Source organism: Papio anubis, chromosome 3, assembly GCF_008728515.1.
Source record: "Papio anubis isolate 15944 chromosome 3, Panubis1.0, whole genome shotgun sequence".
NCBI lineage: Eukaryota > Metazoa > Chordata > Mammalia > Primates > Cercopithecidae > Papio > Papio anubis.
Window position 1 is genome coordinate 113,761,779 of NC_044978.1, and position 13,801 is coordinate 113,775,579.

Here is a 13,801-nt window from a genome sequence, read left to right on the forward strand (position 1 = left end):
TGAAAAGTTCATTCTCTGAATTTCTCCTCTCATGAAAAACCATCTTGTCTGAAGACTTGACTGTTGTTTTAGAATAGTAAAATCCCATATTGAAGGAAATTGTTCTTTTTGAGTTATCTACTTATAGCATATCATTCTTTTTCTTAAGCTAAATTTTCCTAGAGAGTTTCTTGTCTAAATTTCAGTTGTATCGTGCCATATGGAGGGCACCTAATCAGAGGGTATTAAAGTCCTTACTGAGTTTCTCTAGTGGACTTTTTGTTTAAAAGGCCTTTGAATTGTCAATTCTGTAAGTGCCATCATTTAAAATAATTTTATGCAGTGACAGAGATTGTTTTCTTTTTCCTTTTCAATAAATTACACTTTAAGGCAAAATCCCTATTTTGTGTCATTATTCAGCAGTATTTACATAATCATCTTAAGAGTCTTTGCATATAACATTTGTTTACATTAAATTAAAATCCATATTTTCTGTCATTATTCCATCACCAGTATTTACATAATCCTGTTAATAGTGTAATGTATGTAACATTTTGTTTTCATTAATTTTTTATGACACTTTGAATCACATTTTAGTGAAGATTTGTAGAACTGTTCACTTCTGGCTGGCACTAGCAGCCAGATCATAAAAGGCATTTGTAAACTTGTCCAATGTCTTTAATTTATAGTCAGTGGTTTGTAGAACATTTTCTATGAGGATATAGTCAGAGCTGCGGAGAGAAACAACAGTGTGGCAGTTGTGGGCACACTAGAGTTTGATCAACCTGATTATACAGTTTACTTATGCCATCTGGACCTGTTTGAGTCCAATCCGGTTGGTTATACATAACTTTATAGCTAGAGAAATAGATAATAGTCATTAAAAGATCAACTCAGGAACACAGTAACCTGGTGTCCTTCAGAGCCGAAGTAGTAGCTATTTCTCTAAATAAAAATAGTTACTTGTTCCAATATTTTCAAAGCCCCAGGTAAGATTTACCTGGTAAGGTTTACTCCAAACTCCCCACACCAACCAATCTGCCATAATCCTTTAATGACCCATTGGATCCACCAGATCATAACACACAAGTGAAAAAGCTTCTCACCTCATGGCCTAGACCATCTAGATAGACACCAGATGCTCAGTATTCTACCAAATTTACATACATTAGTATTCTACATATATAGAAAGAATGTAAAATGATAATGTATTCTGTATGTATGGATAGAACATTCAGAACATTGTTTTATGTATGTGTATGTGTGTGTGTATAACACACCCAATATTTTATGACTTAAAAATCTGAAGAAACCATTTTAGCATTGGGTCCCCTGCCTTCTCTCTATGTTAGGAAGTACAAGGAGAAACAACTTGTTTTCTGATCTAGAGAAAGCCTGTCAAAATATTGAGACTACTGGGCCTGCAGGAAATTAATGGAGGAGGCAGGCTCCCGCATCTTCATAAAATATATATCTGCAAAGGCCAAGTAAGAAAACAGAATAATATTATAATATGATTCACCACACTTGTATTGTTTTAGTCTTTAATATTCACGGCATTTTCCCTATAGAGGCAGTACGGCTTTTGATTTATTCTTTTATGATAGAAAAAGACATGATAATGATTTCTAGTCAGTCTTTGTTGACCTCCTTACTGCATACAGCAGGGAGGCAATATGGGGATTAGTTCAGTTTATACGTATTTAAACTATATACTAGGGCCGGGTGCAGTAGCTCACGTAATCCCAGCAGTTTGGGAGGCCGAGGCAGGCTGATTGATTATCTGAGGTCAGGTGTTCGAGACCAGCCTGGCTAAAACGGGAAACCCCGTCTCTACTAAAAATACAAAAATTAGCTGGGCATGGTGGTAGGTGCCTGTAATACCAGGTAGTTGGGAGAATAAGGAAGGAGAATTGCTTCAACCCAGGAGACACAGTTTTCAGGAAGCTAAAATCATGCCATTACTCTCCAGTCTGGGCAGCACCAAAAATTGGTTTCTTCAGATTTTTAAGTCATAAAATATCGGGTGTTTTATACACACACACACACACACACACACACACACACACAAAAATACATAAAACAGTGTTCTAAATATTCTGCCTTAATCAATCAATAAAAATAAAAATAAACTATAGTCTCTAAACTGGGAACTTACCATGAATGGCTTAGTCGGTCATTAGGCTAAAAAGGAGGCAAACTCTGTTGGCAACACCATCTATTGCTAGGCTCAAAGAAATCCCCAAATGAACACCAGATCATGGAGACATTATTCATTCCAAGGAATTTGTGGTAAGAGCATGGATTCCAATATCTGTAAGAAGATCAGTTAGTTCCCTTTCTTCAAGTAAATATCCAAAACTTACAGACTCATGGTAAGAACCAGGATTAGATACAAGATGTTATAATAGGACTCGTCCTATAGATCTTTGTTTTTTCTCTTCATTCAGGGAATATGAATTCATAAACTTCTTCTTATTTAGAAATTGGGAGGTAAGAAGGTTCATTAATTTTTATATAGCTTGAACCAGAATTGTGTTCACCAGTCATAAATATATTTATATTTTTAAATCAAAAATCACTCCAGTGTTACTGTCATTAATTTTTTACCTGGAGATATGATCATTAGTCTCAAACAGAAATCACTTCTGGTTTAACCATTTCTCATGAAATAATTATTTATCTCTAAAATTTTAGCTACCACTTTGGTTTAGAAGTTTACCTGTTACCATCTTACTTTGAAACCAAGCTTAGCTGTTTCCACTTTCCCTAGCTCAAAAAGGCAATTTCAATTTCTCCGTGCCTCTCACTAGAGTTTTTAGTCAACTACACTTGGGTAGAAAATAAAAGTACTTAAAAAATACCTTTTAATATTTATTCAGGGTGAATAGGTGAAATGATAGTCATCTATGCTTTGTCTGTAAACACGTGGATGTATAATTAGAATTAAAATATCTATCTATAGATGTTTCTGAAAGTTTCTGTTTTCACTATGGCTAAAAACTATTTTGTACTGCCTCACTTCACCTGAGTAAGATAATGGCTGCGAAAAAAACATGAACTGAAGATTGCATGCCTCCCCCTTCCACTGTTCTTTCAAATCCATTGTTGATATTCAGGTATACAAAATCTAAGTGTGACATGATACTGGGACTTATAGAAAAAAAAAACTAGATATGTGGATTCATCTGTAAAATCTCCTGATTTTAATGTCAATATTTTTAATATACAGTGTGCAGTCCTGTTCTCCCCAACGAACCAAAGTTCACTGACCATATTCGGATCCTAAGATACCAGTCATATACTCTGCTATACATTAAAGGCAGCCTTTTCTAGGTTTCTGTTTGCTTGGTTGGTTGGTTGTAATTTGTATTTCCAGTTGGCATTAAACTTGAATCTTTGTCATGGTGAAACAATAAGAAAGAATGGGAAATTAAGGTAGCCATTAATGAAGATAAACAAAAAATTTATTATTTCATCATGTAAAACAGGTGCGGTGTGAAGAATTTCAGAAACACTTTGGAGTGATGGGTTCACTAATTTTTCCATCTATTTCAATATATTATACTTAGAAATTGGGGTTCCACTTTCCTAATTTTCACAAGACCTACCAAGTTTTTTAATTCCTGTTATTTTAATCATTATTACTGAATGTTTGTGCCCTTTCTACATTCATATGTTTAAGACCTAATCTCCAATGTGACTGTATCTAGAGGAAAAGCTTCGGAGAGTTAATTAGGTCATGAGGGTGAAGCACCTCTGAATGGAATTAATGCCTTTATAAGAGACACCACAGAGATGATCTCTTTCTCTCTGTTTTGTGAGGATTCAGCGAGAAGGCAACTGTCTGCACACCAGGAAAATGACCCTCACCAGATACTGAATCTACCAGTACCCTAATCTTGGACTTTCCAACTTCCAGAACTAACAGAAACAAATTTCTTTTGTTTAAGCCATCCAGTTTATTATGTTATTTTGTTATGGCAGTGCAAACTGACCATAACATAAATTGTGTAATTCAAAATCTTGGTCTCAGTTTTTTTTTTTTTTTCAAAAATTTAAGTTCTGTAGCTATAAGTAGTGAAAGATCTATTAGCATAGAAACATGGCACGCATGAAGTGGATTTGATTTTGTAAGGGCTCTCATAGTACCAAGTAACAGAAATAAACTTTCTCTCAAACTGACAAAAACAAGAAAGGAATTTTTTAAATTATATCATAACAAATTACAAGAGTGAAATACAGTTGTTGTATTTAAGAGCTTGAAGGTGGGTATTAACTCTTTTGTCCATCTCTCATTATTATTCTTTTCTGTACTGACTTAATTTGCAAGCTATGTTCATATGATTGAAAAGATGGCTTGCCCAGATCTTGAGACCTGACAGTTATTCAGAACCTAAACCCAAAGGAAGTGATCACATTGCAGCTTCTCTGAGTGTTCATACATCAGTAGAGCAATGCTAGTTGGTTCTGCTGGTAGGAAGGGCCTCTTCCTTTGGATAAGGGACTGTGGTTCCATGATAACCCCAGGCCTGAATTATAGGCTTACTTATTTAGCTGAGAATCATTAAACTCTTTATTCTTCATCTTAAGATACACCAAATTGAAATTGTAAAATTTCATCTTAAATTTGGTACATTATTTGAGCTTTTATTATTTTAAAAATTTCTCTCTTGAAGAATATATTTCGAAGTCTTCCCATTTGCAAAAGTTGCTTCCAATAATTTCAGTAAAGCTAAGATTTTCTGGTTCTTCATTTTTTAAATAATTTGAGCCAAGATTTCAACCAGTTTTTTTAACAAAATCTAACCAAAATCTTGATGCCTTCTTTTATTAGTTTCCAAGGACTGCTGTAACAAAGTGCCATAAACTAACTGTTCAAGAAAAAAGCATAAATTCATTCTCTCACAGTTTGGGAAGGTAGAAGCCTAAAATCAGTGTGTTGACAAGATCATGCTCCCTTTGAAGGCTTTAGGGAAGAGCCCTTCTTTTGGTAGTTGCTAGCAGTCATCGGCATCCTTAAACTTGTAGCTGTATTTCGTAGCTGCATCATCCAACCTCTGCCTCGATCTTCTGAGGCCATCTTTCCTCTGTGTGTGTGTGCACACAGTCCCGCCCCTCCCCCACTTTTTTTTTTTTTCTCTCTCTCTCTTTTTTTAGAGAAGTTCTTTGTCACCCAGGCTGAAGTGCAGTGATGTGATCTTGACTGACCACAACATTCGCTCCCCAGACTCCAGCGACGTTCCCACCTCAGTCTCCCAAGTAGCTGGGACTGTAGATGTGTGCCACCATACCTGGCTAATATTTGTAGGTTTTGTAGATACAGGATCTCAGCATGTTGCCCAGGCTAGTCTCAAACTCCTAAGTTCAAGTGATCCAGTGAGTGTGGTTTTCCGTTGTTTATATTATTCAAGCATCTAGAATATGCTTGCATGACTAACTCATTACAAGAAACCCTAATCAAAAGCAGCGTTGAGCATCCTGGCACTGAGGTGATTTGAACGACCTCCAGTGGTAGATTGAGAATTGTAGATGAAGCCAGCACTGACAAGGATTTTTTTGCTTGACCAAACATTACTCAGGCTCCTAAAACTTCTAGGCCCATCTGTGTACTTCCTTGTAAAATCTAGTTTAAGCAAAGAACTTTGCTGAGTCTGCTTAGCAATAATCCTCCATGCTTGATATGTGATTCTCTTCAATATCTGATGTGGTTTCTCATCCCCCACAATTTCCCAGGTAATGTCATACAGGCCTGTTCTCAGCAAGAATCCTGTTAAGTCAGCCTAACCAGAATCCCCATGACCTCTGTTGTTTCCTCTTAGCAATTTTTCATTTACTGACCATCACTCTGCTTCTTGGCTATAAATTCCTATTTGCTCATGCTGTATTTGGAGTTGAGCCCAATTTGTCTTTCCTAATGTAAAATCTCATTATAGTGATCTCTGTACCTATCTCAATAGTTATGAAGAAAGTCTTCCTTACCATGCTTTAATAAATGTCATTGAATAAACTTTGTCTTTCTCATTATATACCTGAAAAAAGTAGAACCACTAGTCACATGGTATGCAGATGTATATTTTACATTCATTAAAATATAAGACTGGTCATGTAGCTAGAATATGGCTGCATGACTAGCTCATACTGTCATATGAACCTACAGATTATTTTATTGGTTGTCTTTCTTACTGACTTGAAGTTCTTTATATATTTTAGAAACAAGCAGTTATAGTTTTTGCTAATATACCCTTAACTCTGGCTTGCCTTTTAATTCTCTGAATGGTTTCCTGTGATGATCACTTCTTTAATGAAGTTAAATTTTCAATAATTTATGGTATTACTGTGCTCTTTGTTATTGTTAATAAATATTTTCTGAATCAAAAATAGTACAGATATTTTCTGTTATCTCTTAGAAGTTTTATTGTTTCACCATTCACACTTAGATCTGTTGTCCATCTTGCGTTGATTTTTGTGTATCCTATGATGAAGGCATCCACACTTAATTTCTCCATAGGCGTATCCGGTTGGCAGCTTAATCCACTCAGTTTACCCAGTCAGGGATTGATATTATTCAAAGCTGAGTTTCAGTGAGGTTTTTCTATTCTCAGTTCAATTTTACTGGTGAAGTATATTTTTTCATCAACTCAACAAATATCTTGGGAAGTTTTCTAGTATCTGTCATCCTTGACAGGTCTCAAGCCCAATTTTCATATCCTGAGTCTGTGGGTCAGCTTCTCAGGCTCTTAGTTTGTGCTCTTGTTATTGAAAAATGCCTAGCATTTAACAAAGGCACCCATGGTGGACTTGTCTTTAGGGCATACTTTCTTCCCAGTCTTACAAATGCTTTTTAACTTGCTAGCTCCCTAGTGTTTTCAAAAGACATTTTTCAAGTATTTAATCTGTATTTTCTAGTTTTGTTCACTATAAAACTGGTTTAAAAAATCTAGTCTATATTTTATGAAAAGAACATCCTCCCCCCAAAAAAGGTTTTGAATGAATGACAGATTTCATCTTTTTATTTTGTATGACATACTACATAGATTTGAGAAAACCTACACTCATAAAAGATAATTCTGGTTGCTTAGTGAGAAACATCTGCAGAAGGGACAACTGGGAAGTCATTTTGGAGGCCATTATAGTATTTCAGTAAGAGATTATGATGATGAATCAATATAAACTATTAATAGTGGAGCTACCGAGCATTGGAGAAATTCAACGTATATTTCCTAGGTTGAAATTTCTATACTCATTAATAAATGGATGTGAAACGTGTATTAATTTCCTAGTGCTGCTTTAATAAAATATCATAAGCCAAGTGGCTTAAAATAACTGCTATTTGTTTTCTTACAATTCTGGAAGCTAGAAGTTCAAAATAAAGTGTTGATAGGTCCATGATCTCTGAATAATCTAGTGAACAATCAGTCTCATGCCTTTCTTTTAACTTCTGGTGCTGCCAGAAATCTTGGGTATTTATTGATTTGTAGATGCATCACTCCAATCTGTGCTTCTGTTGTCATATGACATTCTCCCCTGTTTCTGTCTGTGTCTCTTCTTATAAGAGTAACAGTTATATTGGATTAAGGGCCCGTATCACTCCAGTATGACCTCATCTTAACTAATTATATTTGAAACTAACCTATTTCCAAATAATGAGCTTCCAGAAAGACATGGCATTTTGAGGGGCACTATCCAACCTAGAACAAGGATAAAAGAATAAATCAATAGTGACTGTTAAGCTTTTAGTTTTGACGACAGCGGAGAGTGTAGAGCTATGTATTGATGTGGAGAAGATTGATTAAAGATCATGTTGGGGAGTGGATTCAGATTAAGAGCTATGCTAGGTCATGCCAGGTATGAGATTTTAATTAGATACTTAGATGTGGAGATCAAGAAGGCAGTTGAGTGCATAAGTTTTGAGTTACAAAACAAAGACGTTTGGAGATAGAGATTTGGAAGCCATTAGCATAAGAATGTACTTAAAGCCAGGGAACTGAACAGGATCAGCCAGAGTAAGGCTAATCTCTAGGGTACTCCAACCCTTAAGGATTTGGAAAAGGAGAAAATAGAAGAAGGGAGACTGAGAAGTGTCTCTTGAATTAAAGAAGAACCAAGGGTTTATTAGGTTAAGGATTTCCAATGAAGAGAAGAATGATGTTTCAAGGAAGTCAAGATGACAAATTCTACCAAATAACACTGAGAGGTTGGGTAAAATGAACAAAAATTAGCAGTATGAAAATTAATGATAACCTTGAAAAGAAGTGGTTTCAGTGGGGGACAAAAATTTGATTGGAGTGGGTTAATAATAGAATAAGATATGAGATATGGAAACAGCCCTATGGATACTTTTGCATGACAATTGATATAAAGTAATCCAAATAATTGGGAGAGGTTTGGAGGTAGTGTTAAGGATGCAAGTTTGTTCTTCAACGATGGGAGATACTATAGTATAAGGTCTTCCATGATGCTTATGTTATAACAAGGGACAGGGAAACACTGGAAATATAGGAAAGATGGGATAATTGCTAGACATGAGTCACTACATAAACTCAGGAAGATATAATTGAATGTACAAGTGGAGGAGTTGGTATAGAAAGAGAGAAAATTAATCACAATAAACAACTACTTCACAGTTAGAATTAATGGCTGTCAGAGTTTCACCATATTAACCCAGTTCATTTTGATTTGTTAGAATGCTTTGGTGCTGTGGTGTAAGCAATATCAGCAATGTGGAGCAATAGGGATCATCTATCATGTACTATACAGTACACTAATCATGTTACTAATATGTGATCAAACCTGCAGTAAAATTCTTTGCAGTATTTTATCCATGTGGGAATTAAAGCTCTTACAGCATCATGTAGCTACCCTGTGGCAAGTTGTGCTTCAGGTTTCATGTTTAAAACTTTTTCCCCGGGTCACCACAAAATTTAACATCCAATGCTGGATCATTTTGAAAGTGAAAGGCATAGCTATAATGATGACACTGGGAAAATAGGCATAAACCAAAACTTTCTATAGCAAATGGAGTATAAAAGCATCCTTTCTTTTCCTCCATTGTTTGATATCTTTTAATATTCAACTCAAAACACTCTATTCAATTTTGATGCATTCTTCCAGGATTATTTTGAACATCAATAATAAATCAAAGGTAACTTTAAAGAGGTCGATTAGGTTTAAAGAAAAGAACAACTTAAATATGCTTAAGGATAATTTATTGAAATGACTGGAAAGGAAATAGATTCTTCAAAAAATAATAATAAGCACAATTCCAGAAACAATTTGTATACATATGTTTCATATGTTTGTAGCATTTCCGAATGAATATTGAACTTCTGTGGTACTAGTTGAATTAAAATTTGGAAAATGTAAATAGTTCATGAGTCAAATTTCAAATTAAATGAATGACATATAATATATAAATAAATAAAGGAATAAAGTTTTTTCCATATAAACTCATTCAAACATACTTAATTAGGGGTAACATGATACAGAGGTGAAAAAGGCATCATATTTCCAGTCTCAGTCAATTCTGTGGAATAGAGAGCAAATATACAATTAGTTATGTTATAACATGTAAATATTCACCTCTCTTCACTCCTAACTTTGATGTGACTAATTCACAAAATAAATTGTATTGCAAATGCATTCTGTTGTGGCTTGGAAGCATATAAAGTTTGCATATAACCAAATATTAGCGAACTTGAAATTGCTTCGGTGAAATGTCTAGTCTTTCATAATCACAAAAGGCTTTACATCTTAGAATTGCAATACTATTCTCTCTTTTTAACGTTTACATTTGGAGTAATTTGAACTCATGAATTAAAAGATAATTTTAAGTAAAGTAAATACAAATTTTATGAAGGGTAGGTTAGAAATAAAACTGCAAATGGGCTTTTGACAAAGGCTCAAATGTATTTCCATAAAAGTAAAATAAAAAAGATATTCTGTTTTTCCTAAAAATAGTGATAATCAAATGTAAGTATATGGGCCCTTGAAAGCAAGTCAGTCAAATCTATCAATAGTACATAAATAAAATTAAAGTTATTTGAAATGAAAAAGATAGATAGTTTCAGGTCAGTAAATGATAGTCAACCATTAAGTTGATAATTAATAAAAAAAGTTCTTATATGTATGAAATTTTCACTATATTGGTCTTCTCTAGAATTAAATGTGAAAAGACATCATGTATAAAAATGATCAATTTTATCTCCAAACTCCCAAAACTTACCAAAAATGAGGAGGGAAAATTAATTTTGAAATCCTCTTAGACCTTAAAAATAAAAAAAATACAAATAAATAAATAAATAATTAGCCTCTTAGTAGGAAAACTTGCCTTAGGAATGTCATAAGTAGTGAAATAAGCATCTCAATCTTTTGCCTTCATATATACTTACAGCAAAAACAAGATGTGAACTAAGGTTTGCGTAAAATAGATGTGCACAAGGAAAATGATAGAATATTTTTTAGCTTTTTTATTCCAAATTCAAGCATACTATTAAATTTAATTCTGGCTTTTGTAAGCCTTAATTACTTTATCTAAATCAGAATTCTCAACAGACTAATTAAATCAGAATTCATGCAATAGCTTTTTTCTCAGCACTCAGTTTCCTCTACACAAAAAACCAGAACAATTATATTAGAATATCTGGGTAGGCATAGGCATTGGGATTTGTGGGGAAAAGTTCTCCAGATGATTCTATTGTATAGGTAAGCATTAAGAATCACTTATCTAAACTGCTTTATTTTATTCATTTACTCTACATTTATTCTTTTATTCTACCATCACATACACATCTTGAATGAAACAGCAAAGTCAGTAAATTTGGACTTACCCTAATGGGGTTATGAACTGGGGCAAGTGGCTGAGTCACAGGGTAGATCTGGCGGGTGGGATCAAGTAGAAGTTCTTGGCTGAGAAGAAGGGCTTGAACAGGCACAGCTCTCTGAGGGTAGGGCACCACTTGCTGGGGGATAGGCAGGACTTTGGGCTGAGGAACAGACCACAGGGGCTGAGGGGGAAGCGCAAGAGTCTGAGGAATAGGCTGAGGGACCTGGTGCATCAAGGGCTGGAGCAGAGGCAGAGGAAGATGCAGATTTTCAAAATCAGTGAGTTTTGGGATTTGAGGCTCAAAAAAGGGCATCATTGGAGATTTATGGACGGGCATCACTCTGCCTTTAGTGTAAATAGTGTCTCTAGCTTTAGGGACTTCCATTATTTCAGGCTGAGGGACAGGCAGCACCACAGCAGGCTGAGCAAGAGGCAGAATGTTTTGTGGAAGAAAACCATAGGGGATAGGCTCAACGAATGGATAGATCAGAGGCTGTGGCTGGAAAGAGGGGTCGATTTTATCCTGGCGTTCATCCTGGAAAGAAGGAAAAAGAATCTTTGAGTCCTTGATTCAGCTATAATTGCCATTCATAATGAATTCATTTCTCTCTTTTAGGCAATGATAAATGAGTAGAAAGAGAGGAAGAAAATATTTCACTTATTTTGTTAAGAAATTATCTTGAGTCATGTGAAGAAAAATGAGTAAAATGTTTGTTGAAAGATTTTAATCCACTCACTTCATGGGTAACTACACAGCCAAAGTGAAATCAATGTTTGGATATTTCAGAAACATTCTTTTAACCTTTGCCTGAATTGCCTGTTTAGCTGTAACCGTACACTTTGGTCTTCAGAGAGAATTTACTTTTCAACACAGTTGTGCCAATAATAGACCAAATTGTTTTCACACAGTGAAAAGAGGTCAGTTTAAAAAGACTTAGAGGGACAATTCCAAGGTTCATTTTTGTTTTGTTTTGGTTTGATGAAAAAGAAAATCAGTCTTAATTTGCGGCTTATCTCAGGAAGTGATTTAACACCAGCCAAATTCTTGCGTTCCTTCCCTTGGGAGAAGATAGTCTCTTGAGTCTTTCAAGAGACATTGAGTTTTTTCTTTAAAATTGATTTAAAAAATATTTTATGTGACACAAAACAATTCATTGATACACAAAGCAACTGAAAATTATGATTAGGTAAACATATCACCATAAATGTAATTTAATGAAATACAGGATTTTGTGTTGTCCATATGGGAATGAAGGCAGTATGGCACAAATTCTACATAGTTTTGGTTTTTTTTTACCAGCTGTATACTCCTTTTCATTACCATATCCACCTTGAAAATAAGAGGATCATAGTTCCCAACCTGGAAATGTTCCCACCAATGTGCACTTGTTGAAAACAGATATACCATTAGTAATATCATTAAGTATTTAGTCTATATTCCAGAAATTAATTATAAGTTTAAAAATGCATGCATATCCTAGAAAATATATTGACTTTATCAATGTTTAATTTTTTTACAGCGGTTCATGGGTATATGGCATTTATTTTATTATCATTCTTTAGAATCAACATATACATTATAAATATTTTTGTATGTATTATACTTTATGATAATTTTAGAAATATATTTATCGTTAACAAATTACCTCTCTTTGCTGCTGGTCCTCATGTTTAACCTTCTCAACTGTCTGCTAAAAATAAATCATATATAAAAATATGTTACCATCTGTAAAAATTAGAGGAAATTTTGAAAATATGTACATTTTAAATGTGAAAATTTACCTTGTATTGTGTAATAGATTCCTACAGAAAAATATAAAATAAAATTAGATTTAGTTTTAACAATTCTTACTTTGCAATATAAATCAGGAAATAAAGGCATTAATTGTTTGATAATAGCATTAATAACTTTGTATAATCATTAAAGCTTATATATTAAATTGTTCTATATAAGCTTGTTGTATAAAAGAAAGTCAGATGAATGCAGTCAAGGACATGGCACAAAAAAAGCAATTAATAGATGCTAATTTCTCTCTACCACCATGGTCATTCCCTGACAACAAATGATCTCTAAAACCCCATATGGTTTTTTAAAAAAGGAAATACTCTTTGAAAATATATTCTAATAACAATTGATACATTATGATCACTTCAAATGAATCAGAAGAGTTAAACATTTCCCTTAAGGATCATATAACCTTCCTGAAGAAACAGTCTATTGAGGTACCATTTACTTATCAAGCGATCACACACCCAAGAAGAGAGATGTAAGAATAAATATCTACCTGACTCTCTCAGGTAGATTTAGGACTACACTAAATCTCACTTATTTACTAAAGTGGCTATTGTAATTATAAAATGTGTACTTTTGCATATCTGCTTACCTACTGCTTAGCAAGCTCTTAACTATCACTCACATCTCTATCTTTTCAGTTTGTACCACAGCTCCTAGTCGATGTCTGACCCATAGAAGACCCTCAATATATGCTCAAAGTGAATGAGTTCAGAGTAAAGAGAGTTCAAGGCAGAAAACAGGACAGTATGGTTCATTAAAAAAAAAAAAAAAAAAAAAAAGGAAGCAACATAACACAATTTCGAGTAGCAAGCCAATTTAGAAAGTTCTAGAATGTTGTATTTTCCAGATACTTATTGTCCTTAAACATATATAAAGGAAATGTATACTAGAACTTATATGTCATTGATATAGCGGCATTAGCTTAACTGCCATGATGTAACATCATAGAAAAATAGCACAGGATTTTACTCTTCTAAAATTGGGCAGAATGTTAACTTACCTCACTGCTTGAAAGATTTTCTACAGTCTGTGGAAAAAAAAAAAAATGACAACCAGCTACATCTTCTAGATCATTAGAGAATTTTACTATTTTATGGTTCATAAATTTTCTCTAAAAAAAAAAAATCTTACCTCAGAGGATGCACTGGATTGTTCCCTCTGAAAAGATGTTTAAAAATTCAGTTTCCATAGCTAATTCATTG

At 34.1% G+C, this 13,801-nt stretch overlaps 1 protein-coding gene across 2 annotated transcripts in view; it reads right to left on the reverse strand.

The window, feature by feature from the left end:
* Nucleotides 1-9,171: 9,171 nt before the first annotated feature.
* Nucleotides 9,172-13,801, reverse strand: part of CSN2 (casein beta) — an 86,069-nt gene continuing 81,439 nt past the window's right edge. For both annotated transcript variants that reach the window (XM_017958782.3, XM_009206997.4), the window contains exons 3-9: nucleotides 13,731-13,757; nucleotides 13,600-13,626; nucleotides 12,587-12,607; nucleotides 12,451-12,495; nucleotides 10,809-11,339; nucleotides 10,205-10,246; nucleotides 9,172-9,505 (exon numbers count right to left, since the gene is read on the reverse strand). In XM_017958782.3, the coding sequence (XP_017814271.1) occupies nucleotides 10,241-10,246; nucleotides 10,809-11,339; nucleotides 12,451-12,495; nucleotides 12,587-12,607; nucleotides 13,600-13,626; nucleotides 13,731-13,757 (657 nt within the window). In that variant the 3' untranslated portion in view covers nucleotides 9,172-9,505; nucleotides 10,205-10,240. The remainder of the gene's footprint in view (nucleotides 9,506-10,204; nucleotides 10,247-10,808; nucleotides 11,340-12,450; nucleotides 12,496-12,586; nucleotides 12,608-13,599; nucleotides 13,627-13,730; nucleotides 13,758-13,801) is intronic.